Source organism: Corvus brachyrhynchos, unplaced genomic scaffold, assembly GCF_000691975.1.
Source record: "Corvus brachyrhynchos isolate BGI_N302 unplaced genomic scaffold, ASM69197v1 scaffold218, whole genome shotgun sequence".
NCBI lineage: Eukaryota > Metazoa > Chordata > Aves > Passeriformes > Corvidae > Corvus > Corvus brachyrhynchos.
The window spans coordinates 148,279-174,269 of record NW_008239321.1 but is presented as its reverse complement, the minus strand read 5'-3'; the positions used below and the strand labels follow the sequence as shown (position 1 = coordinate 174,269).

The 25,991-nt window shown below is 39.1% G+C and overlaps 1 protein-coding gene across 4 annotated transcripts in view; it reads left to right on the top strand.

The window, feature by feature from the left end:
• Positions 1-25,991, top strand: part of PITPNC1 (phosphatidylinositol transfer protein, cytoplasmic 1) — a 79,083-nt gene that overhangs the window by 27,743 nt on the left and 25,349 nt on the right. For 3 of the 4 annotated variants that reach the window (XM_017740754.1, XM_008638658.2, XM_017740755.1), the window contains exons 2-5: positions 9,489-9,637; positions 13,263-13,351; positions 13,798-13,805; positions 23,143-23,214. In XM_017740754.1, coding sequence (XP_017596243.1) covers positions 9,489-9,637; positions 13,263-13,351; positions 13,798-13,805; positions 23,143-23,214 — 318 coding nt within the window. The remainder of the gene's footprint in view (positions 1-9,488; positions 9,638-13,262; positions 13,352-13,797; positions 13,806-23,142; positions 23,215-25,991) is intronic. The other variant, XM_017740756.1, reaches the window with a different exon arrangement.

Here is a 25,991-nt window from a genome sequence, read left to right as displayed (position 1 = left end):
GTGTGAGAGAGATTTTCCTAAGTCATAAAAATGAGTAATTACTGAAGAAGAGTAATTAGAGAAAAAGGAGCCTGAGGGGAAAGAAGTTCTACTTAAGCATTAAGCAAATACCATTAGCCATGCAAAAAGAGAAAATAATTTCTAAAAGCATGAATAGATGCACGTGTGTTTGGTCCATTTATAGTTAAAGATAAACCTAACTCTCAAGTCTGTTTCTGCACTTCATTGAATTTTGAAAGGGTCAAAGGATGTATGAAACTCTGAATACTCCCAGCTTAAACTGAACTGAATTAAAATAACTAAATTTAAATTTTGAATTTTTAAATAACTGAATCCTGCACTTCACGGAAGTCAACCTTCCTGTTCAAAGCCAGCTTTTCAGCCCAGCCCTTTGACACATTGTGTGGCTGGCTGGCCACAGCACATCCCAGCTCTGGCCAACTAAAATGTGTTTAATATGCGTGGCACATGAGTTAGTTTCTTCTCTTCCTCCCTCCTCCCCACCTCCCCCCTCCCCCCAGTCCTGTTTGTTTTAATGGAAAAACAGGTAACAGATTTTGCTGTCAGGTTTAATAGAGCAAGCTTCTCCCTCATCATCACTGGTCCATGGAGAATGTTACATTTCACTGTGAGTGAAATAGAGTCTTGTGTCACCCCATGTGCAGGGCTTGTGCCTGCTGCTGGAAAGAGATTGGTGACAGGGATCAAGAAGAATGCCCACACTTTTCCATTTTGACTTTTCTTGGAATGTCTAAAATGGAAATAGTGTTTTCTTGGAATGTCAGGAAAAGAGTTTATGTCACTGAAAAGCCTTTAGGAGCCTCTACAAATATTATGTTGCAGTTTTAGTTCATTTTACTGCATTCTAAGTTAAAATTTAAAGATACTTACTGAACAGCTCCTTGAGCTTCAGTCTTTAAATTAATAACGATCTCATGAATGAATTGTGGCAAACAAATAAAATATGCTTTTGCCTTAGAAAAAGCTTCAATAATGTTGGACAGTTATCAAACTGATTGTACACTGTAAAGCAGAGTGAACTGTGCATGAAAAGCAGGAAGCTGGAATCAAGGCAGGGCATGCTTGCAGACAATCAGAGCAGGTACTCAGAAACAGGGCTGAGAAGATGTGGAGAGTGGTCAGTGTGCAGTACTGACAGACTGCTCAAGAGACAGAGTAAGTTTTTTTAGCCATTTTTTATGTGCACAGAGGACTTTTGAGACAGCCTTTGGAAATGTATCTGCATTCCTTGCAGGAAATACATGGATAAATCTACATAATAGAATATTATCGGTATTTATGTACAAAGCACATAGTGTACATGGTTGAAAAATGCAACCAGCTGACTCACTGTAAAATATTGTTAATAAAAACTGATTCTTAAAAATTGTATGAGCTTGTACACTCCAGATAAACAGCTGGCTTTTTTCAATAGCACAGCTGGTGTAGAAGAATAAAATGACTACAATTTGAACAGGACATGAGCTATGTTTGGCAAACCATTTGCATGAAAACAGAACATTTGCAACTTAATTTTCATTTATTTTAATTTTCATTGTACACCTATTAACCAGAGATCTGGACCTGCTCCTGTTGGTTTCAGTATCACTTGTTTAGTTGTAAGCCATTATGTGTCAGGGTATTGTAAATTTAGAGTAGGCCATGTTTCTTTAGCTGGAAATACCAGAGGAGGATACTGACTTTCAACATCCAGTGTGTCATTGCTGAACTGAAATTCACGGGAATTTAGGCAGATAAAATATCTTAAGGATGTAATTTCTTCCTTGAAAAGGCAAAGCAAACATGAAAGCAGTAAGAATGGCACTTCACAGCATGCAAAAGTCAACTGTTCCCACTGCAACTGTTTGTTTGTGAGGCTACAAAAGCATGTTCCCATGAATTTGGGCAACAGTAAAGAATACTGCTGATGCAAGTCAGCAGATGTGTAGTGCTTTCTGATTCACAGATGCATGCAGGAATTAGTTGAAAGAAAAATTTCAAGCTCAACTCTAAACTCTGACTGGTTGGATTCTTTATATATTACTGCGGGAAGCAACATTTATATCACCAAATAATTTGCATTATTTTCTGGGGCCTCAAATCACAACAGTGAATCATACTAACATTTAGATTTTAGGACCTAGATGTTTGGTGTTATTCCTTGATTGGTCTTTTGTATCGATAAAAACAGATTTCCCTTTGAGGACAGTAATTTAGAAGTCTACCTTTGCTCCTGGAGCTACTTTCTCATATTTGTTCCTCGGGGACAGCCATTTAAAATACCAGTTCATAAAAACTTCTTTGCACTTAGGATGTTTCTGCATGACAAGGAGAATGCAGTGCAAAGGTGCCTGGTTTGCTCTAAGCATCTTACCTTAGGAACAAGAAGTCAAACAGTATGTTAGTGCCCACTCCACACTGCTGTTTGGCCAGGCTAAAGGAGATTTAGGGTCAGGTCAGCAGGCTGGGGATCTCTGCATAGCACTGCTCTGGGCTGGAAGAACAACAGCCCCCTTCTGCCTTCTCTGTTTACTATTCATGCTTTCCTTGCAGAATTTCCCAAGCAGTCAAACCCAGCAGTCCTCTTTTCACAGGACTCTAGCCTACAATGTCATTATTTTACCAGGAAAATCACTGTTTTAGAAATATAAACCACTACTTTCACACTGGTAAGTTCTGCTACATAAGAGAGACTTCCAAGTTCAAACTTACAGTGAGTTTATTTTCCTCCTGCTTTCTTTCCTGCATTTCTAAGAAAAAAGAAGGATTATTTCAGTGGCAAGTTTTCTTACTCTGCAGTGGTTTCAAGTCTGACTGATCTCCCTCCATAGCACTGTCCTGCAGTAAAACCTTGAGCTGGTGGTTATCAAGAGATACCCATTTCCATTGCTTGCAAAGTAGTGCCCCAAAAGAAACCAAGTCAAACCAAATTCCTAATTCCAAAAGCAGGCAAGGAGGAGCCAATACAAACCCACCCATACACAAAAAATCAAATACCAGCACACTGCACATTCCTCTATTCTTGTTAAAACCAATCTAGGAATGTTAATAACAAAGAAAACAAATCACTTTGTCAGAACCTGGAACTTCTGTCATGGAAAAGATTTCCTTAAATTATTGTTAATAGCTATGAATCATCACCTGCAGTGGTTTGGGGATCAGAGGGCATAACCTCGGTGCTCCATCAGCCGGGGCTCTAATTGCCCACACGTGAAGCCTCTGCTCCCACATCCACACAAGTGTGAGGATGCATCAGGATTCACCCATTCCAGATGAAATGATGTCTAATAATACTAACATGAAGGATTTATGGTTAGTGGGGGAGATAAGAGAAAACACTTCTCTTTAAATAATTATCATTTAGAGTGAAAAAGAAATTACAGGTGTGTCTTGTGGTAACAGCACTGAGCTGGAATCGCTAGACTGAGGCTAAATTCTCTGTTCTACCACAGACATCTTTTTTGAAGTTGATGTATTAATTTCTGTTTCAATTAGTCAAATATAAAATAAGGTTAATACTTTCTTTGCCTCTCTTCAGTGTGTAACTGTAAGCTTTTCGTATCTGTACCAGTGTAGGGCTTAAGTCTTGATCAAGACCTGAAAACAATGCTCTCAACATCAAAACAAACACAATAGGAAACCTCTGTGTATCCTCCTAAACAAAGATATTTACTCAAGCAAGTACATTTCCAAACAATTTATTCCATATTGTAAAATATTGTCTTGGTTTGAAAGACAAGTGTCTGCTAAGGAAAGCAGAAACCTCCCTTGGAATGGCAGATGCAACCCCTTTCCCTCCGAGTTATTATAATTTTGAAATCAAGGGGCTTTTAGGCAAAGATGTGGGAAATAGGAATAACAGTTCTTTACTGTTATATATCTATATGTGTATAACCAGTCAAACAAACAGCAATAACCATGGCAGTAACAGCAAACAATCACAAACCCAGTGCCAGCCTTTCGGCTGTCAGGCCCTTTCCCCTCGGGTGCAGTTCCGCTCGCAGCCGGCAGGATGGGTGCAGTTCTGCTCGCAGCCGGCAGGGGTGCTCCAGAGCGAGCTCGGCGAGCACACAGCAATGGCGGCTTGGGATCCCGGGAAGAGATGGCGCAAAGGCTTCACAAACCCCCTGGGCAGCCGATCCCGGTGTCCGGCTGGACCCTTGGGAACAGCAGGCTGGAACAGCAGGGACAAGCACAAATCCCGGGTGGCAGACTAAATGTATTGAACTCTGGAGCTGCAGCGGAACCCCCAGAGGTCTTAGTAGGCAGGACATGCAGGGCTACAGAGTAGTGAAGGCTCAAAGCAACGGCGGGGCAGGGCGGCCACAGCCCGGCTCCCAGTGGGGGCAGGGAAGGCAGCTTTGGGATCCTGGGGCTTCTCCAGCAGAAGGAAAAGCAGCCGAAGAAAGCATACTCCTCTCTGTCCAAACGCACTCAGGTGAAAACAAAAGAGTAGCCAGATGCGCCCCACTCTGTAGCCAGGTCTTTCGTTTTTCTTAAATACCCAGCCGTTTGCTCCCCTAGCAACATGTATGGGCAAAAATTCCTTTAACGGAAGAAAAGCCAGGAGAGCTCCTAAAAGCCCAACAAATATCTCTGTTAAACTGCTGGGAAGAGATTGCTGGGAGTGACAGGCTGGGCATGTTTGGACAAGTAACTTAGTTGGGGATCACCATGTTTGTCTCATGGTGGTCCTTTGAGGAATAATCAGAAATTGTTTTAAATAATTCGAAATGTAGACAAGTGATGAATAATATTCCTATTAATCTTTTAATAAAAAAATAAAATTAAATCCTGGAACACATTCACAAGGGAGCACACAGAGCATCTTGCAAAGACTAAGACTTGAAAATAGATCAGAAATGTATCAATCAATTTTAAGATTGTTTTATGTGGATGAGACAGCATTCTATAAATCAGAATTCCTTAATAAAATTGCTACTCTTTTGCCATAATCAATGCCCTTGGATTCAGTGTAGCTGGACCGATGTAACTGATGATGAAGCTGATTCATTGTATTTTCTTGATAGAAATAAATCTTAACTAAATTGAGGTCAATGACAAAACAACTATTGCCATCAGTGGAGGCAGAGTTGTACCCTTTAGAGCTGCCTTCGTGCATAAGGACAGATCTGCTTCAGTTTAGTCGTTGCTGGTTTTCTTCTTTTTTTCTGTTTTACCTTTGCAGTTTTCTGAGAACAGGACTAGACACCACTGGCATGTTTTAGCATGAACCTCTGTGAGCAATACTTACCGTTGTTGAAATGCAGCTCACCAAACAATCATTACCTTGAGCAGGCACAAAAGACACTCAGTGTCTTCTGGACTCCAGCTCCTCTCTGCAGGAAGGGATCTCCCTACTGATTTAGAACAAAAAATTGCACAAATTGAAATGGCAGCACCATCCCTGATGGTTTCGTCTAGTTACAGAGAAATAAAAGTAGATTAAAGGGTTCAACTATTCTTTTAAATATGAGAATTATGTGTAAGACGGAGCCAGTGATAAATCTGTTACATTTTCTGTGAGCATTCAGATAAGAACTTCAAGGAGTGGTATGAAAATTTCAGATACAAGATCATTTTGGCATAATTTCTCCTTTGATTGAGTTTTATTTCTTATATTCCACCTGAAGTTTGAAAGTTTGTACTCTAAGACTTGTATTAAATCAAAACCTGAGCAATAGGCAGTCAGGCTGGAAAAAATTCAGACACGTTTGAACAAAGATTTCTTGTGCAGCTCTTGCTGGAGATGGTGGGAGCTCTGCATAAGAAAGATGGGTGGGGTGGACCCCTTTTAAAATATTTTAATTTTTTCCTTTATTTATTTTTTCCCTCCTATCTGAGGGATAAAAGTGCTTCTGGTCTCACTTACCATTTTAAACAAAATCAGCTTGACCATCCTTATGCTGTTGCTAACATGAACCTTGTTTCTTGTATGACTAAATCCCAACAGCAAACACCATCTGCCTGTTGAAGGAGCAGGCGAGTCACCACCGAGACAGAGTCTCACTCCTTAGGACTTGGGAAACATCAGAGCTACTACAAAAGCTAAACAGCAATACCCTTAGAAATGTCTAATTCCACATTCTGTGCATTTGTTTATTGAAGTTCTTCCTCTGATATTGAATAAATTTTCACCTATTAAACTGAAGCATTTACAAAGAGTTTTGCTCCAGATCCAAATTTACATCAGGTGCCATTGTGTGAAATTTTACTGAATTCCTTCAAACAGTAGATGGTCTTGGAAAATCATCTTACAGCTAAGAACACAGAAATTCAGATTGTGATAGAGCAACATAAACAGTCATGGCACATCAGTTTACCCTTGCAGGAATAATGTGTATCAATTACTGTTGTTAAATGATTCTTAAGTGCTGTTTCTCCACAATATCCATAGGAACTAAGAAAAAGCTGTGACTTATTATTCAGGCATTTAAATTCCAGCAAGTTCTAAAAGACACATCTTTGCCTTGGATTTTTTTCATGTAAATAGAAACATACACTTGAAAAAATGCTATTTTATCTGAAATAATAGTTGTGCACTCTCTGATTTAGTAAAGTACTATTATTTTGGAAGTTAACATTTTCCATCCTGCTCTAGAATGATTTTAACATTTTGTACAGCAGATAGAAGCAAATGAATAGTACACAAAAGAGCTAAGTTAGCTACTTTAAAGTACATGTACAAATACGTTTCCTTTGCAGAATACAGCTGCTTTCCAGCAGGACTGCCCAGCCACTTCAGTAGTTATGAAAGGTTGTAGAATGGTCAAGGTTGGAAGGAACCTCAAAGCTCATCTCATTCCAGCCTCGTGCCACGGGCAGGGATGTCACTCACTGGATCAGGCTGCACAAGGCCCCATCCAAGCTGGCTTTGGAGGTGGATATTTCTACTCGACTGGTGTCCGATCCGTAGCTATGGAAAGTCATCGCCTGCGGAAGGCGAAGAGCAGTAGGATTCCTGCAGGAGACCTGTCCAGCAGTGGTGCCTTCTGTTTCCTTCAACATCTTCCAAATGGGAGGCACCATGCTGAGCTGCCTTGGATACCTTTTGTGAGATCATGGCTTTGATTGGAATGTGTGTGATTTTGAGCCTCATCAGAGTAGAACCTTCCTTTAAGCACTGACTGTGCAGCATCTGGAAACCAGTTGCTGTTTGGCAGCACTGACCCTCATCTGCAGAGGGCAGTGGGCAACAAGGCTTAGCCCCCTTAAACTTCTGCTCAGATTAATTTACAGTCTTTGGGATTTGATATCTTGCAAGCATTTTATAGTGAGGTGGGCCCAGGAAAGAACAACAACCTCTGTTAACAAAGCGTGGTGTTGCGGGGATATCTCTGGTTCATGATGCTGGAGCAAATGAAGGCATCAGTACAACCCCACAGTTGGTTGTCAGGGTGAATGTACACTCATCTGGATGTTTCTGAGCCAGCATTTCCAGCAGAAACTGAGGTGTTTGACCATTAAAACTGAGAGCAAAACTGCAAAGGACTACATGGACATAGGAAATTGATATGTGCAATTATGAAACACTTTCCAGAGGTGTCCATGGCAACTAAAATTCATAACTTTGTTGGATAACAAAAATCCCAACAGAGATCGTGATCGAAATATTGACTTTATGTCAAGATGTAATTCCTCTCTCTACTCATCTGACCTTTTCATATTTCACAGGATATAAATTGCTGACCTCTTCCTTTCCATTAGAAGATAAGGACCTTATCACCTTTCCTCTTTTCTGCCATCCTTATCACTCCACAGGCAGTAAGTCTGTGCTCCCAGGTGGTGTAATTGATACTTATCTAATTAAAGGCAAAGCATTTTTTCTCAACTTGTATTCAGCTTTGAAGTGTGTTGCTTTGATTTCAGACCTGAAGAACAGCTTTGTGTGCCTGAAAGTTACTCTTTTTTAAACTGTACTAATTGATCAAATCAAATGTGCTACCAACTTTGCCTTCCCTGTGCACCAATGCATTCATTTTTTTTAGAGAAAAAGAGAAGACAATTTGTCATGGATCTAGTTAAAAGCTATGTGTGAGGTTTGCAGCTCTTCAGAGCCTTTGAGATTAGAACAAAATGTTCAAATATGATGAGATAAAGGATTCAGTAGAGACAAAGGTAGATAAGTGGATTAGCAAGTAAAACAGTGTTAGGACTTACTCTCTTAAATGAGCGTTCAAGATGCAAGTTCCAAATTTCTTACCTTCTTGTGGCCTGTTGCTGTAGGGGAATAAATTTGGATTATGTAGAATTGAGGAACTAGTATAGGGTGCCCTCCATCATAGTATTCCTTATCATTTTGTTTAGTGAGACTGTCTTGTTGCCAGTTACTAATAAGGTTTGTGATGGTTTGGGGTTTTTTTTCTGAGCTAATTGCTCTTTTGAGTTGGGCTTTTTAAAGTATGTGATAGGATTGCTGTTTATAATATGCAATAGCTGCAAGAATCTCATGGAGTTTTCTGAGGTCAGACTGTCACGATGCTTTTGTTTGCTTATGCTGAGCTAGTACTTGGCAGCTTGTGTGGTAGCTCAGCCATTCTCTAAATTAACAGGTTGTTCTTTGTATTTGAAGGGGGATTGATGTGGTTGAAGTGATTAGCATGTACATGCCTAAACAAATTGCTCTGGGGGAGAGAGAGATCCATTTGAGAAAACTGGATAGGTCCAAAGACTGTTGTAAGAACCCTAGTATGCTCAAGAGTGTGCAAAGGACTTGAGAATAAAATTTCAGACCAGAAAATTACTGGTAAAGTACAATTTTACTCTAAAATCTTTGTCAATGAAAGTTCAAGGATGTACTTTTTGTTAAATTTCTTTGGAGGCAAAAGCCCTGGTGTAGATACGAGACACAGTGAGAAAAAAAATCAAGTGCAACAATTTATTTTTCTGTGATAACAAAGTTAGGCCAATCCTCACAGTGTTTGGCTTCCTAAGTAACTTGGGAGTAAATGATCATTAAAGTGCTTAAATGCATTTTAATAATATTGCAAAGTCACTCAAACTTCTTTTTTCAAAGGACTTGGAGTCTACGTGGTTTTTTTCTTAAGAACTGGAGCTCCTGTCTCTGTGGACCAGCAACAGTTACCCTGAATGTTTTTGTGGGGCCTCATTGTGTTGGCAGGGCAGGAGAATCCTGTGTTCCACAGAACTTTTAGAGTTCACCTGATGGTTAAAGTCCCTTTACATTTCAGCATGTGGAAGCACTAGATTAATTGTTTACTTATTCTTAACTGAAATACTTACAAATACAAAGTCTAATAATAGAGGACTGGCCTAATTCTTTACATTTGTATGCACACAGGTTTTGTTGTTTTTTCCACAAATGATGCCATGGACTTAATAACATAATGGGAGGACCCCAAAAATACTGGTTTTCACCTTCAACTACCTTTTATTTACACACAGCAGTATATCATTGACTAAGACTGGCTTTTGAATACGTGTATAACATAAAACTAATATACTTTGTTCTTGGTTTTGCCTTGCAGTACAGAATTGGACAGCTGTACATGATCAGCAAGCACAGCCATGAGCAGAGTGACCGAGGGGAGGGTGTGGAAGTGGTGCAGAATGAACCCTATGAAGATCCCAACCATGGCAATGGTCAGCTAACAGAAAAACGTGTCTATCTCAACAGGCAAGTGCACTAAAACTGTTTCTCTCAGCATGGACTTAATAAAAATTTGCAAGGAATGCAGGCAACAGCCTTTCTGTTTCAAAAGAATATGTTCCCATGAATACATGCTGCTTCCTGGTAGCCATGGGGAGGTGGGGTAGATCAGTGGCTTGAAATAGAGGGATTAGTTGTTATTCCTTCTAGAGTGTCTTCTGCATGAGAAGGAACTTGAAGTTAAGGATATAATGAAAATCAGAGCTTTTGTTTTCTTTTACACTTAATTGTTTGTCATTTTGTTCTCCAAAATTGTTGGGGAGGGGGGACCAAAAAACTAAACAACAAAGCCAGCAAAGTCCCACCCTCCAAAAAAACCAAAACCAAACCATTAAAAGGCTTAATTTTTTCTCACCTCATAGTCATGTCTCAAAGCCAGCTGTATTTTGCCTCAGCAAAGTTAATTGACATTATGAATGACCATTAGGCTTGTACATTCATTGTATGAATGACAGTCTTCTGGACCATTGGGCTTAAAGATATGGTGGAAAATTTGGGGGTTTTCTCCCTGAAATTTCATCATTTCTTAGAGTGAAATGTTTGTCTTCTTATGCTGAAATGATACTGCTGAGGATCGATGTCTCCACACTCACAGGCCAAAGATGTTTAGATATATATATATTTGTGCAATATGAGATATATTTCTCAATCTGTTCCCATTTTTACTACTGCTGATCTAATTGAATACCACTGCTTTTTCTGAAGTTCTTCTTTTCCCCTGGGCCTGTTTCATTTTATTAAACTTACGCTCTGCAGCATTTTGGAGTGCGCATACAAACACTACAGCTATTGCTTCCACATTGCAAGTTCCTCCTGCACTGCAAACCAGACATATCTAACCTTAATTCAGGCCAAATTGAATCACCAGTGATGTTACACACACACACAAGAGTTCAATAATATATATCTTGCCAACATTTAATATTATTTTTATTGTAAGTGTTCTCTCACAGGCTATATAGGACTTGGGAAAAAATCAATAAATATATTCCCATTGTAGAGCTCCCACAAGTTGTGGGGCTTTTTAAAATGTTTCTGGATATTTCTTTCCTGCATGTTAAAAATAAGGCTTTAAGCACCAAAGAGCATATTCAGAATTGCCACTTCAGGGCGATTCAGAATGACCACAAGAACCTAGAAGCTATGTACTAACCATACTTGGGAAGCACTTGATTCCTGATAGTGCAGGCAATGAAACACGGGATCTTTTAGCCAAAGATGGGTACAAACATTGACAAAGTAAATCTTTGTCCCTATAACAACTCAGAAGAGTTACCTAAAGCTGTGGTGGATGTTTGAAGTCAGGTTCACCGAGTTTAATGATAATTCTGAATCCTCCATCACCAGATTTGCTGTTTGAATCTGGGTGTGGCATCACAATGCCACCTGATATTGCAGCACTGTTGAAGCTTTGTGGAAAGGATGAGGAGGTTTTCTGGCCACTGTGGGTTTTGCTGGGAGGCTAGGGTGTCTCTGGAAGATTTCACTGTAGGAGACATGCTTCCATACAAGATGTGCTGGAAACTTCTCCTCTGCCTGCCTTCCTGAGGAACAGGACTTCCACCAGCACTGTTCTCTCCCTCTGTTTTTTTCTTCTTGGGTCCACTGCCCTAAAAAAACTTTGTTTTGCTCTATTTTGATCTGAACTTATATCTCTTAAAGAAATTTGAGACTGAGCTTCATCTGGACAGGGTAGAAATAAGGAAATAAGGAAAAAAGAAAAGATAATGTGACCCACAGCTACCTGTGCTGCTGAAATAGAGATATTATCTTTTCGTTGAGTGGACCTTGGAAAAATTAATCTGTGTCTGTGAGTGGGATTTGCTGGCAATTCTGAGTATAATCTGTATTTTGCTCATGAAGTTATTTTTTTCAGGATGTGCTGTACTGGTGAAGATAGGCAGACAGGCAAATATGCTAAAAACAACAATAACCAAAAAAAGTACAAAATGAGCGTATGTTTTCTAGTGTCAGTGTAACCTTAGTCATATTTAGAATTATTCACTGCCTCTTCTCTCCTGCTGGAGCAATGTTTTCAGAAGCTGAAAGTCTGCATCCTCTGGTATTTATAATTTAGGCACCAGAGTAAAGTTTAGCAGGGGTAAGGGAGGCAGTCATAAAAACACTGACAGAGACTGACAAAATAAACAGATCTGATACAGGGAAGTCTATTATGCAGGATGTAAAATGCTGCTTAAAAGTCTGTACACAAGAAAGGTTTATGTAAAGAAAAGAATCTGGTTTTGAGCAATGTCATCAAAGAGCAAAAGTCAATGCACTTGGCTTTCAATCTGTAGATAATGTACTAACATCTGCATTTTGCCTCTGGACAAATAAAATATTTATATGTAGCTAGATAATGGTTAAATAAGCCTTAATGATCCAAAATGTATTTTCTTCAGAAATTTGCTAATATGGAAAGTTAATTTACTTTCTGCACACAGTTATCTAAACAGTACTATTTCAAACATTTACACTCGGGAAATAGAGGTTTGGAAGCATCTCCTGCACTTCAGTACAGATTCAATCTTGGCCTGGGTGATCTGCTCAATGCTTTGCCAGACCAACACCATCTGAACTGTGTCCCCCATGTACAGGGATATTTGTGGCATCCAAGGCCTGCTGTCCTTGGAATGACTAGTCCTGCATCTTTGTTCCTGGCAGCCTCAGTGCTTCTAACTGAAGTCATTAAGAGAGGGTTGAAAGATGAATTATAGTGAACTTGCCTTTTTAAATATTTGTTTGTTCATCAGTTTTTGGTACCCTCTGTGACCAGACTGCTGGAAATGAAACCCAAGAGCCATGGTAAAAAAATGCTCCCACTCTTCCATAGTATTATTCAATTACCCTTTAATGGTCCTTCCATATGGTGTATCCATGTCTTTGTTTTCTGATTCTGCTGCTGTTGTACCACTGCATTGGTGAGTTCTCTTGACAGAATGAGCTCTGAGCTGTAACATCAGTTCCATTAATTCTCTTCACTTTTGTTATTTACTTTTCCCATCAGCAAAATGGGACTAATGCTGCCTACCAGCCTCACGAGGTGTTTTGAGTGATCTGTTAATTTTAATACAAAAGCTTCCTACTCAGGAGTTGGTATTGGTAATGTGGGAACAGCTGAGTGCCAGGTGAGCTGAGCATGAGGGCTTCAGTGCTGGCAGAGAATATGGAGGAAGAAAAAAGAGTCTGTAAGAAGTAATGGATTCGGGATCGAAGTGGACTCAAAGCCCACATTTCCTCCTGACCTCTTGTTAGAGAGTGCCTCCCTGTGGCTGAGGACAAGGTGCCACAGTTACACCTTTTTTGGACTCACCTGTTGAGTTCAGCCCTGGCCAATGGTTTGGGGCCATGAATTCTCAAAATGAGCAGCCTCAGCTCAGCCCACTCAGAGGTTGTTGCACTGGCACTGATCTGCTCCCTCTGCGAGGGCAGCACAGCTGAGGCAGAAAATGAAAATACTCTTGAGAAGTCTGGGTGTTGCTGTGTCCCCCAAACACCTCACAAATGATGAGCACATCTGGAAGTATCTTTATTTCTACAATACACATAAGTCATAATATATTCTAATTTTATATTTTCTTTTAACTTTCAGCAAACTGCCTAGCTGGGCTAGAGCAGTTGTTCCCAAAATATTTTACGTTACAGAGAAGGCCTGGAATTATTATCCTTATACAATCACAGGTAAGGAATGTAGCAGAAATTATTGCTGCTTTGTGGTGTGGGGGTAGTTTAGTTTATCTTCAGAAGCTCCAAGTTATACGTTGAACTACAAGCACCAAGTCTCTTTAACATCTTCTGTTGAACTGCATATATTTTTTCACCTTATATGTACTGGTATCAGGAACTGAAGATTATAGACTAAGGATAGGTAAAAACTGGAGTGCTATATCTATGAAGTTTCTTGCTGGCAAAGAAAACATCAGGTGCTTGGATTCTGTCTGACTTGTGTCCTTTATTGTCCCATAGACTTTATTCAAATAGAAATCAGCAGCCTATCTGACACAATAATTTTTATTATTAATGTGTGTTTACTGTAAGGATCTCGCATCATTGTTTTATTTCACATTTCTTTTTTTTTTCTTTTCCCTCTTATTTCGTTTTTTTACAAATGGACAATTGGAAATCAGAATACACAGTAAGTTTTTCTTCCTCTTTTTATTCTAAAATAGAAAAATTATGTAAACTATAGTAGTGGAATCCAATCTGATTCCTTCTTAATATAACTAATTCATAATACATTCAATAGTGAAACTTTATTTTAGTTATTTGTTTAAGCAATTTAAAGGGAAATTTGACATAATTCTAAAGGGATCCTATAAATTCTTTTTTATCGCTTCAAAATAATTTGATATGTTTTTACTTACTGACTGTAAGAAAGAGAAGGTTCTATAAAACAGGGTGAGGCTTTTAAGGTTCCAGTTATTACCTGGAGACATGAGAACAGATTTTATTTTATTTATTGTTTTATTAACTTATAAAATGCTCATCTCTGGTATAGTATCTGGGAAACTGTACAATCTGTAGACAAAATTAAACATAATCTGGGCATGGTGCCCAGAAAAATCAGCTATTCCCTCTTGCAGAGCTAAGGCAAAATATAGCACATAAATCATGAGAAAAATTGTTTTAAATGTGCTGGCCTCAATAATACGCAATAAGTCTTCAGTCTTCAGTCTTGGAAGGTGAGGAGGGGATGGTGAGGAGGTTCCAGGTGAAGGGACCTTTCAGAAACTCCTGCTTTGATTTAGTTTGAACTTCTGACTGCAGATAAAACATAATCCCGATGTTTCTCTTAATTCTGCAGTGCTCAAAATATTTGTGTAGATTTTTTAAAAACTCATAAAGCATAAAAAGAAAAAAAAGATATTTCAGTGTGATAAAAAGAAAAAAATTAAGGGATTTAAAGTCTCATATTTGAAAACTGGAGACCAAGAGTTGAAACTGTGATGACCAGGTTTGAAAACCCAAAGCAACAAACTGTGCTTTTCAATATGTGCTACAGGTACTTAGAATATTCATTTGATTGTCAGAGAAAACCCAAATGTACCAAAATGGACAGTAGTGATGAGGGAGAGATTCTTAGCTGGTTTTGCCAGAAGACACTTTCAGTAGGATCTGTCACAGTTCACATTAATTAAGATTTACCTTTGATACCACATTTAGTTTTAGGCTGGGAAGTTGACATTTGCTGTGTTGCACTGATATCTCCCCATGGTAAATTTTTTCTTTAACTGAAAGTAAATTTCAATCTTTTCATGTGATTTTTTTTTCTTTAACTGAAAGAGACAAGTGGGGATGATGCAAAGGGTGGTGGCAGACAGAAATATGTATCTAAATTTGAAATGCGACACATTATTAAAACCAAACAGCAGTGCTGTACTCAGAGCATCTGAATCAGGGGGTGATCTCTGTCTGGTCTGTGAAACAACACCTGGTGCAGATCGGAGGAAGGTACAGCTACAGAAACGTTCAAGAGCATCAGCAGAAATGATTGCAGCATTGAAGAGACATGTAAAGAAAAATTAAATCAGTCCAGAAATGTAGAAGGTAGGCAAAGCAATCACTGAGTGACAGAGTAACTGCCTAGGGGAGCTGGGGACTAGTTACTCACCATGGTGCAAGGAAACAGAACTAGAAATACTGGGAGGAGATCAGGGAAACTGTACTTCAGACAAAAATCTAAAATATGCATTAATGGAGCTGATAGGCTGTGAATTTATCTTCATGGAAAACAGAGATAGTGCCTTTGCCTCAAACTATTGAATCTAGAACAAAAATGTTTAATATACCACTGGGAATAATTGCTATCCTTGTCTGGAATACTTCTCTAAATTTGATCTTCTATATTCATTAGAGAATTCTGAAAGAAAGAATATATAAATATATAAGATAGCTTGGAAATCCTTTTCTTAAAGATCATAAATTCACTCTGAAGGGTCTGTGGGACATGGTAAGATTCAAATTGAGCCTCATTTCGAGGGAAACTGATTCTAAAGGCAGGCCAATAACTGGATAAATAAAGCATAATCTTATCGAGTCAAGTACATACTGGTCTGTGGTATGTTCACACCTTATTAACCTTGTAAGCTCCACTCTAAATAAAGAGAAGGACCTTAAAGGCTCAGCATGTTATTTCAGTGTGTGTTAGTGATTTGGAAGAGGATGTGAACAGCAGACTGAACCTTACTGATAGTCTTAAGGTTTTTCAGTTGTAAAATATGAAGGCTGTTGAGAAATTGCATTCAAGCCCATACTCTGACATTCAGAAATGCAGTATGGAATAATTTCATCAATCTGGTTCTCCTGTGAATATTATGGAATTCATAAACATGACTTCTTAAGGATCTGAAATTAGGACACCTAAGAAAAAAGGCTCATCAGGCATTGAAAAATAATTTTCAGAATGTTGTTCTGTGCAATGGTTGTGTAAAAAGCCAAGAGTGATTGGATGCATGAAAACAGGAATGGAAATTATACTGTCATGATGTTAGTCCTCTGTAATCTGGATCCAGTTATGATGGCATCTGCTTTAAGCAATGGTATTTGTTACGCAGCAACCCCCTAAATTTGACAGCAAACAGCACATCTGCTACTGGGTATTGGCAACATTATTAACAGCATGTAAAGCAACTGACACACTCGAGATAATGAGTTTAACAGAACTATTGCACAAGAGATGCTTTTGTGGGGTGGGATATGTGCCATAGTGTCATGTCAGGAGAGCATTTGCGAATGTACCTTGTTAAAGCTGCTGTACAAAAGACTTCCTATCAGGAAGATGACACGGGTGCTGCCCCTAGAAGTGCTGTGTCAGAGCTGGAGCTAATCCTTGAAAGCTTCCTGCTGGCATTGAGAGGGAGGAGAAAGTCGAAAAAATACTTTCAAAGCTGAAACCAAAGGAAGTAATCCAGATTTGGGGGTACTGTTTAGAGATTAAGATATTCCTGTAAAGTTTGAAGTTATAGTGGCTGGGGTGTTACTTCAGAACCATATGTGAGAAAGTCTCTTCAAGTTAGACAGGAGCTGCTTTGGTTTTGATCTTGTCATTAGAAACCTGACAAGATGTCTTGCTAAAATATTTGTTTGAGGTTTATATATAAATCCATTTAATATTGTGATTAGGTCGATGTTAAGATCATACATCTGGGGTACTCTATTTAGGATGGAGCAGAAAGGGAGCCCCACAGGGGTAACTCCAATGGATTCCACTTCATAAGCAATTCCAGGACTTGGTGTGGTCAAGTGCCTCCTGCCCAGCTACACCTGCTCCTGGGGAATGGGTGCTGCTAGCTGCTGGCTTTGGAAAGAATTCCTTTGCTGGACAAGGGCTGGGGCCTTTTTCACTTGGAGGACGGAGAAAAGATGCCTTGCAGCTCTCAACAACCCCTGTGTGCCAGCTTACCACAGCCTTTGCAAGTATGTATCTTTAGTGGAAAATATTTATGCTATTCACGGTGGCAAGAACAACTGAACTTTCAGGAGGCTTTGTTATTTTTCTTTCTGAGGTTGCCCAGCCAGATTAGAAATAATTAACTAGAAAGCAAACTTGTGTCTATTGCAAACCAAACGAAAAAATAATTGCATAGAACTAGGTTTCTTTACCTGCATTGGGATACTGTTAGAAAATAAACAGCACAGAGCAAATATCCATTCGACCGGCTCAAGTGACAGTGGAGATTCTGGACAAAAAAAGAGAGGAGCCTCAAGCAAACAAATACTCAGATCACGAATGTTTGGTGACTAAACCGTGGTACAAAATCTTCATGTGATCGAAGTACACTGAAAATGAGCTACACAAAGTTTAGCCCTCAAGTTGGAGAACAAAGGGTTTAGGAAAAATACAAAGAGAATTTAAGCAAACTCTTCTGAATTTGAAGGTACAGTTCAAGTGTTTACCAGGGATCAGTTCAAATAGATTTGCCACCTGACCTGAACAACTTTGGTGTTGTTAGCAATATTTCAGTTCTGGGGCTGAAATTTGAAAACAGCTGGATAAATTTTTTGCGCCTAATTTATGGACAAATGTTAGTTTCACAATTATATAAACAAAACAAACATTAAAATGGCATTGTTTGCTCTGTGCAAAGGAGGAGGAGCATTCCTTCAACATGCCAGTGTCTCAAATTAACTTATGAATACAATATAAATTCAGAATATTTATGGAAAACAGTTATGGAACAGAAAGCAGGAGACAACAATTCCTTTGATGATTTATCACAATGACATTTATTCTTCTACAGCAAATGACTGAGGAAAATAAAATTATGTCATCTGGTATGTGTCAAGGCCCTAGAGTGAGAGTTGCTAAATGGTCCATTGCTGACCTGCTGGTTTCTGATTACTTTTGAGAACAGGCATGTTTTGTGCTTCACTTAGCTGCCGGTTTATCCATGAAGTAAATTATCTGGAAGAAATGTTTTTGTATTGTTATTTTTATAATGAGATGACTTGAGAAGGAAAACAGTTGTTTCAGATGAACATTGCTGTAGAGATTTTCCTGTGTTCTCTTTATCTGATTACCAGCCCTTGAAATTTGGATGTAACCCCTCACTCTTCAGTGCAGAAACTTTTCTGCAGTTTGAGGATATGAAGAGTCTTCATCAAAAATGCAGCAGAATCTGTACCGCAGGATTAGAGCCTAATGCCAAGTTACTATCAGCATCCTCCCATCTTACCCCCCGACTCAAAAAACAGGCTAACTGCTGCCATTGTCCTAGGAGAACACAGATTTTTTTTCCCTTAGGGGTTCTAGCAAAAGGAAGGACCTCTGTAGAATTTATAAGAAGCAAATAATGTATCTTTTTAGAGAGCTGCAAACCTGTATTCTCATTTAATAGCTTGATCCCATTGAAATTAGTAACTCAAACTGCTTGAGAGAATTCCCTTTTTCCAGCACTGGCTTATTCCAAAGAAATCCAGCCCCCTCTCTGATGGATGGGACTGTCATTTCCACTTGTGCACGCTGCTTTTCACTTCCCTTCTTCCTCAATAAGCAGGTTACTGTTCCCATGTATCAAAGAAAGAGATCCTAAGGGAAGGCAAAGCCAGAGATAAGAGTTTTATAGTGGTTGGAGGCAACTTGTTAGTCATCGTTCCATCTTCAAGTTATTGTACACAATACAAACAGTGGTTTTCTTTCTTGGCTTGTTTATGAGAGTTTTGCTCCCTTGTTTATTTTCAAGCCCTGGTTTTGCATTGTTCTTTTCCTTTCCACTCAACAGCACTTTTGTTTTGCTGTTTGCCACCTTCCTGTGCTTATCTTGCTTTCCAAATTTTCCTCCCTCTCACTGAGTCACATCTTCCAAATACTGCCATGACCCTGCCCAGCCCTTTCCGTCTATTCTCTTCCAACCTTGTCACCCTGATTGATGCTGGTTTGTGCCATGGGTGACCTGATCACACAGCAGCTCTAGGAGCTCACATGCAGACCTGTCTGGAGGAGTCTGAGGGGAGGCAGTAACATGGTAGCCATTTTCCAAAAAACATTGAATATTCCACCTTCCATCACCCCATAGTCCCACATCCCCTTTGTTTGTTACAGCAAAGTTGGGACTCCGTTTCTCTTTCCCAGGTTCTTGATCTTCAATAAAGAAATTTTGTTGTTACCCCCTGAGTACCAAAATAGTGCCCAAAAATTTTGAATTTAAAGGATGTGATATCTGGAATTTACCCTACGGAAAAGATTTCATTTGCTTGAACACTCTCCCCTCATTGTAGTAGTCATGGTGTTCTTTGTCTGTAGGCTCCATGGAATTTGCTGTCTGAAGAATCTGGTTCCACCTGTGTTGTCAAAATAATGCATGTGTGACCATATGAAAAAAAGTCATCAGTCTGAAAAGTGGTGGAAGATGAGAGGGAACATTTACATGAAATGTCTGTCTTGCTGGGCTTCTATGTTAAGATTTAGGGGAATATGCTTCTGCTGCTTAAAAAAAAAAAAAAAAAAAGTGGGATTAATTTTTACTGTACAGAAACAAGTGCCAAGGATTGTGGATTAATATTCACAAGGAGCAGGAGAGGTGAAGAGCAAGGCTGAAGTCTCTAGCAGGTCTTTGAACATTCTGCAGGCAGAAACCACATGCAAAATGAAACCAACTGCAACAGTATTGATGAACTGGCATCACTCGCACAAAGCAGGTTCCAGAGGGTGAAGAAACCTCTCTCAGACAAACATATTTGCTGAAAACTCCAGTAATTCCCACAGCCACCTCAGGTGTAATTACTGTGCAAAGGTTAATTTGACAGTTGTGTCCATTAAACGATTGTCACACACCGCGTGTTTGACTGTCTCTTTAAGACTTTGGCAAGTGTTTTGGCACACTTCGGTTCTACCCTGTTCTTGTAAGTGTTGCTTATTGCTATGGCAACACTAATCAATCATCATGCTAAAAATAGGCCTTTCGTTTTTCAAGAGGTTATATGAAGGGAATTGCAAATGCAACTGCAGGCTGTACTTTCCATATGCTGCTTTCATTCCTTTCATTCGAACATGGAAATACTCCTGCTCACGGCTGGTAATTACTGTTACAGACTCCTGTTATTGCACTGGGTGCTCTCTTGAGCCTTAAACCTCTCCTGGTTCTTCCAAAATTGAGGTTCCAAATATAGAAAGTTTAGGAAAATAAACAAAAAACCTGGAATGTTCCCTTTACTTGTTTTTGAGTGTTACAGGTGTGCTGGGGTATAACAATTTTTAAAGGAGTTTATAAGATGCCTAAAAAATCTGGAGGTGACAATACCTAAGATGCCTCCTTTGAGAGCTTTACACAAAGAAACCTTATCATTGAAGACACTGTGACTGAAGATTTTGTATTATTCTGTAGAACTTAAGTTTAATTTCAAGTTAAAGATTAAATTTGCCACTGTTTTATTCCCAAGAGGAACCTTGCAAGCTGTAGAGGTAGTGAAATGGAGAGCCAGAAACAGTGCCCTGTGCATTCCTGTGTGTGCTTGGGATCGATCGCCTCCAGGTCAGTGATGGAAGAACACAGGCCCCAGAGGAGGCAGAGCAGAAAGGGAGTGGTGCTCAGAAGAAAAGAAAAATCAACTAAAAGGTTTATTACCTACTATTCACTCCCCAGTTTGATTCTGACTGTTACATAACAATTTTAATCCCCAGTTAAGTAAATATGTGGCCATTTGAGGGGAAAAACACCCAACTTTTTGCATGATGAATAATAGTCTTTTGAATGATGCATAAACAGTTTTCTGGTTCTGCCAGAGCCCTCTGCCAATTAGTCAGAGTGCAGCTGATGAATCATGAGACACATTCTGTGAAATGTTCGAAAATTTGGACCCTGCTAAGTGTTCCTGTAAGGCAGAGAGACCCCCCACAGCTGCTGGAGCAGTGGTTGCCAGTCAGTTGAGTTTCTGAGAGAGATTTTTGCGGTGGAGGACTTTCTGGTGAATTTGAATTTTCACTTGGGGTAAACCCATGTTACCATTTATAATCTCAAATTAGGTTGTTACAGTTCTCTCCTTCATACTAAACACACAGGGAGGCTGACTGTGGGTGGCTTTACAGAAAGCGGCTCTCTAATGAGGTGGCTTGAGGTAAATGGCACTTACCATTCCTCTATGCTATTCTAAGGATCCTTGGTCTTTTCTTAATGCTTCTTTTTTGAAATACAAGGTTAAAGGGTCTCTTGTTTTAATTAGAGTTTAGATTCTGGATCACAAGAATCAACAACTAGATTCAAGCAGTGGCTTGCTGAGCTGCTACAAGCAGCCCAATGCAGCCTCACGTTCAATACATGGAACAGTGACATTTCGGTGTCATGACCTGACTCATTGCTGACAACCTCTAGACAGTGATTGAAAATAGCAGGCATTTCTTTAATACCAAGGTAAAAGGGAAATCTGGCATTTGGCTTTACTCATAATTTCCTCTGAAACTTCAGCTGTGCTTCAGATCAACAGTATGAAGGGGGTTTTGCCTTCCATGGCACCAGAACCTTATTTTGAGGAAACTCTCTCACTTGTTTTTTCGACAAGGATTGATTCTAGATGAGCTTATTGAGTACTGGATATCCTGTGACCAGAAGAAAACTGAACAATGACCTGTTGGGTGATATCCATTGAACGAGGAATGTATTTGCTGCAGTCTCCAATGAGTTGCCTTCTCATTTCAATTGTTGCACTACACCTGGCCTCTTAAATCCCTTCTTCCCTTACTCACCAGCCCCTCCCTTTGAAAAACTCTCCAAATGTTTTCAAGCCTGAACTTGGACCAACAGCAGTGTGAACAGTGAGGCATCCAAACATCCTCATTGTATATCCTGTATGTACAGCCCATGAAGGAGTAATTTGCCATAGGGGATTAGTGATGCATCACACAAGGAACTGGCAGTTAATGCAAGGAAAGGCTTGGTGACTAATAGGAAAGATGCTGAACTAGTGTCCTTTAGAGCTGGTTAGACAGCTGCTCTATCTGCCTGTCTGAAAACTTGCTTTGAAAGAAGAACTGTGAAATGATAAATAAAATATACTTGAAATATTTATTCTGTTGGAATTATGTTGTGTACTATTACAAATTCTAGTCTTCATAAGCCAACTAAGCTAAGCAATGCTCAGAAAAATAAGTTTATTCCCATGTAAATACAGAATATTAATCTTTAACAGAAAAATATTGGTGCTTTTTTTTTTTTTTTTTTTTTTGGCATTATTATCTAAAGATTTGTTTGGATTTAGTATAAAGGAATTTTCACAGGGGCTCATAATCCATCTTAATTTCACTAATAGGAAATTGTGCTAAAATTCATTTCTCACTGAAAATTAAGAAAAGCCCTCACACATGAAAGATTTTAATGTGCCCTGCCTTTCTAACAGTACTTCTGATAGCTAATATTTTTAGTTTAAAAGAAAAATTTTGTTTTTTTTTTTTTTTTTTTTGCTTTGGCATTATTATCTAAAGATTTGTTTGGATTTAGTATAAAGGAATTTTCACAGGGGCTCATAATCCATCTTAATTTCACTAATAGGAAATTGTGCTAAAATTCATTTCTCACTGAAAATTAAGAAAAGCCCTCACACATGAAAGCATTGCTGTCTGTTTGGTCAGGACCTGCATCTGGTGAAGTGTCATTGGGTTATTTTATATGAGGGATAGACTGGTCTATGATGAGGGATATTGAGTTGCTCTCAAGATCTTATTGAATTGAATTTCTAACAAGACATTCAGGACATTCATACTCCTGGGCATACTGAGCATGAAAACCATTGCATCTCATTATTCCAGAGTGCTTATACTGATTTATTTATACCTTCATTTTGTTTTCAGCTTTTAGATAGAATCTCTGCATCCCTCCAGAATCATCAAACCTTTCAGGTTTACATTCTGTGAACATTTACTCTTTTTCTTGAAGTAATATGAAAAAAATAAGAAAGCTGATACCAAAAGGGATGTACTGAATATGTCAGCTGATGAAGCAAGGCGTATTTTTTGTGTTAAACATACTTTTCTTTTGTTGCAGTGTTCATTTTTGCCAAAATTCTCCATTCATATAGAGACAAAATATGAGGACAACAAAGGAAGCAATGACAGTGTAAGTATGACACCTTGTGCAAAATTTGATTTAATCCTCTTTGTTAACCACAGTCTGTCTGGGGCCTCTAGGTCTCTCAGTTTGGGAAAAAGGCCCCATCAGACTTGTGCCTGTGCCCCTCCCTGGGTGTTCTGGTCTTGAGCAGCTGCAGAGGAGTTACCTCTGAAGCACCAGGAGATGAAAGATCTGTGTACACACCTTCCTTTCTGCCTCTCCTATTCTATTTGTTCCTTCTCTAAACACAACATAATTTACATATGTGAATTTAGTCCTGATAAACATATATGGAAAGTAAAGAAAAGATGACTCTTTTTTTTTTGGTGTAATTGTATTCCACTTTATGTGTTTTACATTATTATCTCTGAATAAAGGGGGTTGAATTCCAAGGAGGTGTCAGGAAGAACAAACGGGAAACTGAACAATGGTCAGAGTTGAGAGATCTTAGTAAACAGCTTCAGGAACAATGGCTGTGCACTTAGGTGATGCTTTTGGCAGTCACTTACCTGAAGTTAAAAAGTTTTCAGAGTTAGAGCTTAGAGATGAGAGGGACAACTAACTATGTAAAATCCTCCCTAGAGGAAGGGCAGGAGTGAATTGCCAGCAGCTGCTGCTCAGAGAGGCTCAGGAGCAGAAGGCAGGAGGTCAGTCAGACTTTGCTGTCCAGACAGAGAGCAAAGCAGAGTCAAACACCTTGCAAAAAAAAAAAGAATAACTTTCAATAAAGCCCGGCACGTAAAGCTTGAACCTTTGGGTTCATATACTAATATGTTTCTCCCTCTTTCATTTTGGTATGCATTGGCTGCAGACTTATGGGAGGAAGTTTCTTGTAGGCATGAAATAAGGTTTAACTGTCTGGAACTTTGATCTGTAATACAGAGACCCAATGAAGGGGTGTTTGAACTTATTCTTGAGAAGGAAAAGGCAGTAAAGCAGATTTTAAGCGTTCTGAGCACAGTCTTCCAGTGTCCTGGGGTGTCCCTCCAGCAGCCTTGGTAAGAGGAAGATGTTCTCTTTTCCAGGTGGGAGGTACATTTCCCTCAGCCCGCTGGGCCTGCCTGTTCATGAGGCTGACAGCTTTTGTGCTACTTATGGCAGAATAATTACATGTACAAGAACCAGGTGGAATTTGGAATAATGCTTTTGGCATGCATCTTCCCACTGGGAACATGACAGAGATCATCTATTAGCTACCGGATATCAACCACTCACAGTCACTGCTACTCTAAGCCAGATCAGTGAGTGAGTTAAAAAGAAGTTTATTACATTACCAGCTAGATGAACATTGTGTAATTAATGCACTTTTTAATGTTCACTCCTGCTTTTTGGCAGCACTTTAATTCAGAACAAGCCCACACCTTAGGTTTTGGGAGGGTGCAGACTAATTTTCTGGTGCATTATAATGTCAGCAGTGAGCAGATATTATCTGGGCTGCTGTCTGACAGAGGAAGAACTGAAGCTATTTAAGCAGAGTGAATTCTTTCAGTGTGTCAGCTTGTGGCTAAAATACTGTGAATCAAGCCCTGAACAGTATCCAACCAGGGAATTTAAGATGGCACAGAAGTGGGATACTCCGGTGATGTAAATCAAAGAAACTCTATTCTGCTTGAATCCAGCTCTTCCAATGTCATTTTTACCAGAGTGCCAGTGGGGTAATATCATATTACCTTTCTATTGCAGCACCTGAGTCACAGACTAAGCCAGTGTTTACCTAGATTAAGAGATTTCACTGACCCTTACTTGAACTGAGGAGGAGAAAGAGCAGCTGAATTAGAGGGTTGCACTCCAGTCCTAATTTCCCTGATCTTGTAATTCTGAGAGCTATGCTGTTCACTGGTGTGAACACAATAAACCAATGGAAGATCTACGTTTTTGTGCTCCCGTGACCTTGACATGGGACCACAGACATGACTGGAACAGCACTGAAATGCTGAAGGTTCATAAACATGAAAAGGCTTCTGTTAGTCCAGACACCTTGGAACTAGGAGTCAACCTCATTTCCATTAGTCAGTGGGCAGGCTTAAATTTCCCTTAAGAACTGGCAAAGTGTATTTCTCCTTTGTGTCAGATGAGTTTAGATTAAATGTCACTGTTTGTCTGCTTAGAAAACAACAGGAAGCATAGCATCCATTCCTATAGATTTCTATACATACACTTTATTTTCCTTCATTGCAACTATCAGCCTTGTCTGATGAAGAAATAATTAAACCAAAAAATACTTCGTAAATTTTGCAGTTGTAATGCAAAATAGACTGAATGAATGTTAATGTTACAGTAATGAGGGCAATAATACAAGTCTGATTTTAATCCAGCAATTTCTCAATAATTTTTTTTAGATCATACAGGTTTTCTGAAATCTTTGCACTCTGATCTATTCTTCATTTCCATACTGTCTGATAAAGTAGATATTGATTGTGAAACATACTTAGATATAAGGATATTAAAACTAATTCCATGGAAGAAAGCAATATAAATGGTCTTGGGTTCCTGTCATTTGGTAGGCTGGTATGTTATTAGAATTATTTCATGTAACATGTTGCATTGTCTCATATAATTCTACCGAATTATTGCAATACATCTTGATGCAAAGTTCCTACTGATTTTTCTTCCCATTTGGCATGATAGAAGATACTAGTGATACTAATGAAAGACAGTATCTGCTCTGGAACCTGATTTTTCTATGTCTTAGACTTCATTATCATTTTAACCTATTTTAAATGTGTTGAAGCACTCTTGTTCCAATCTGTTAAAGTTTGCAGTTGATTTGCACAAACACTGAC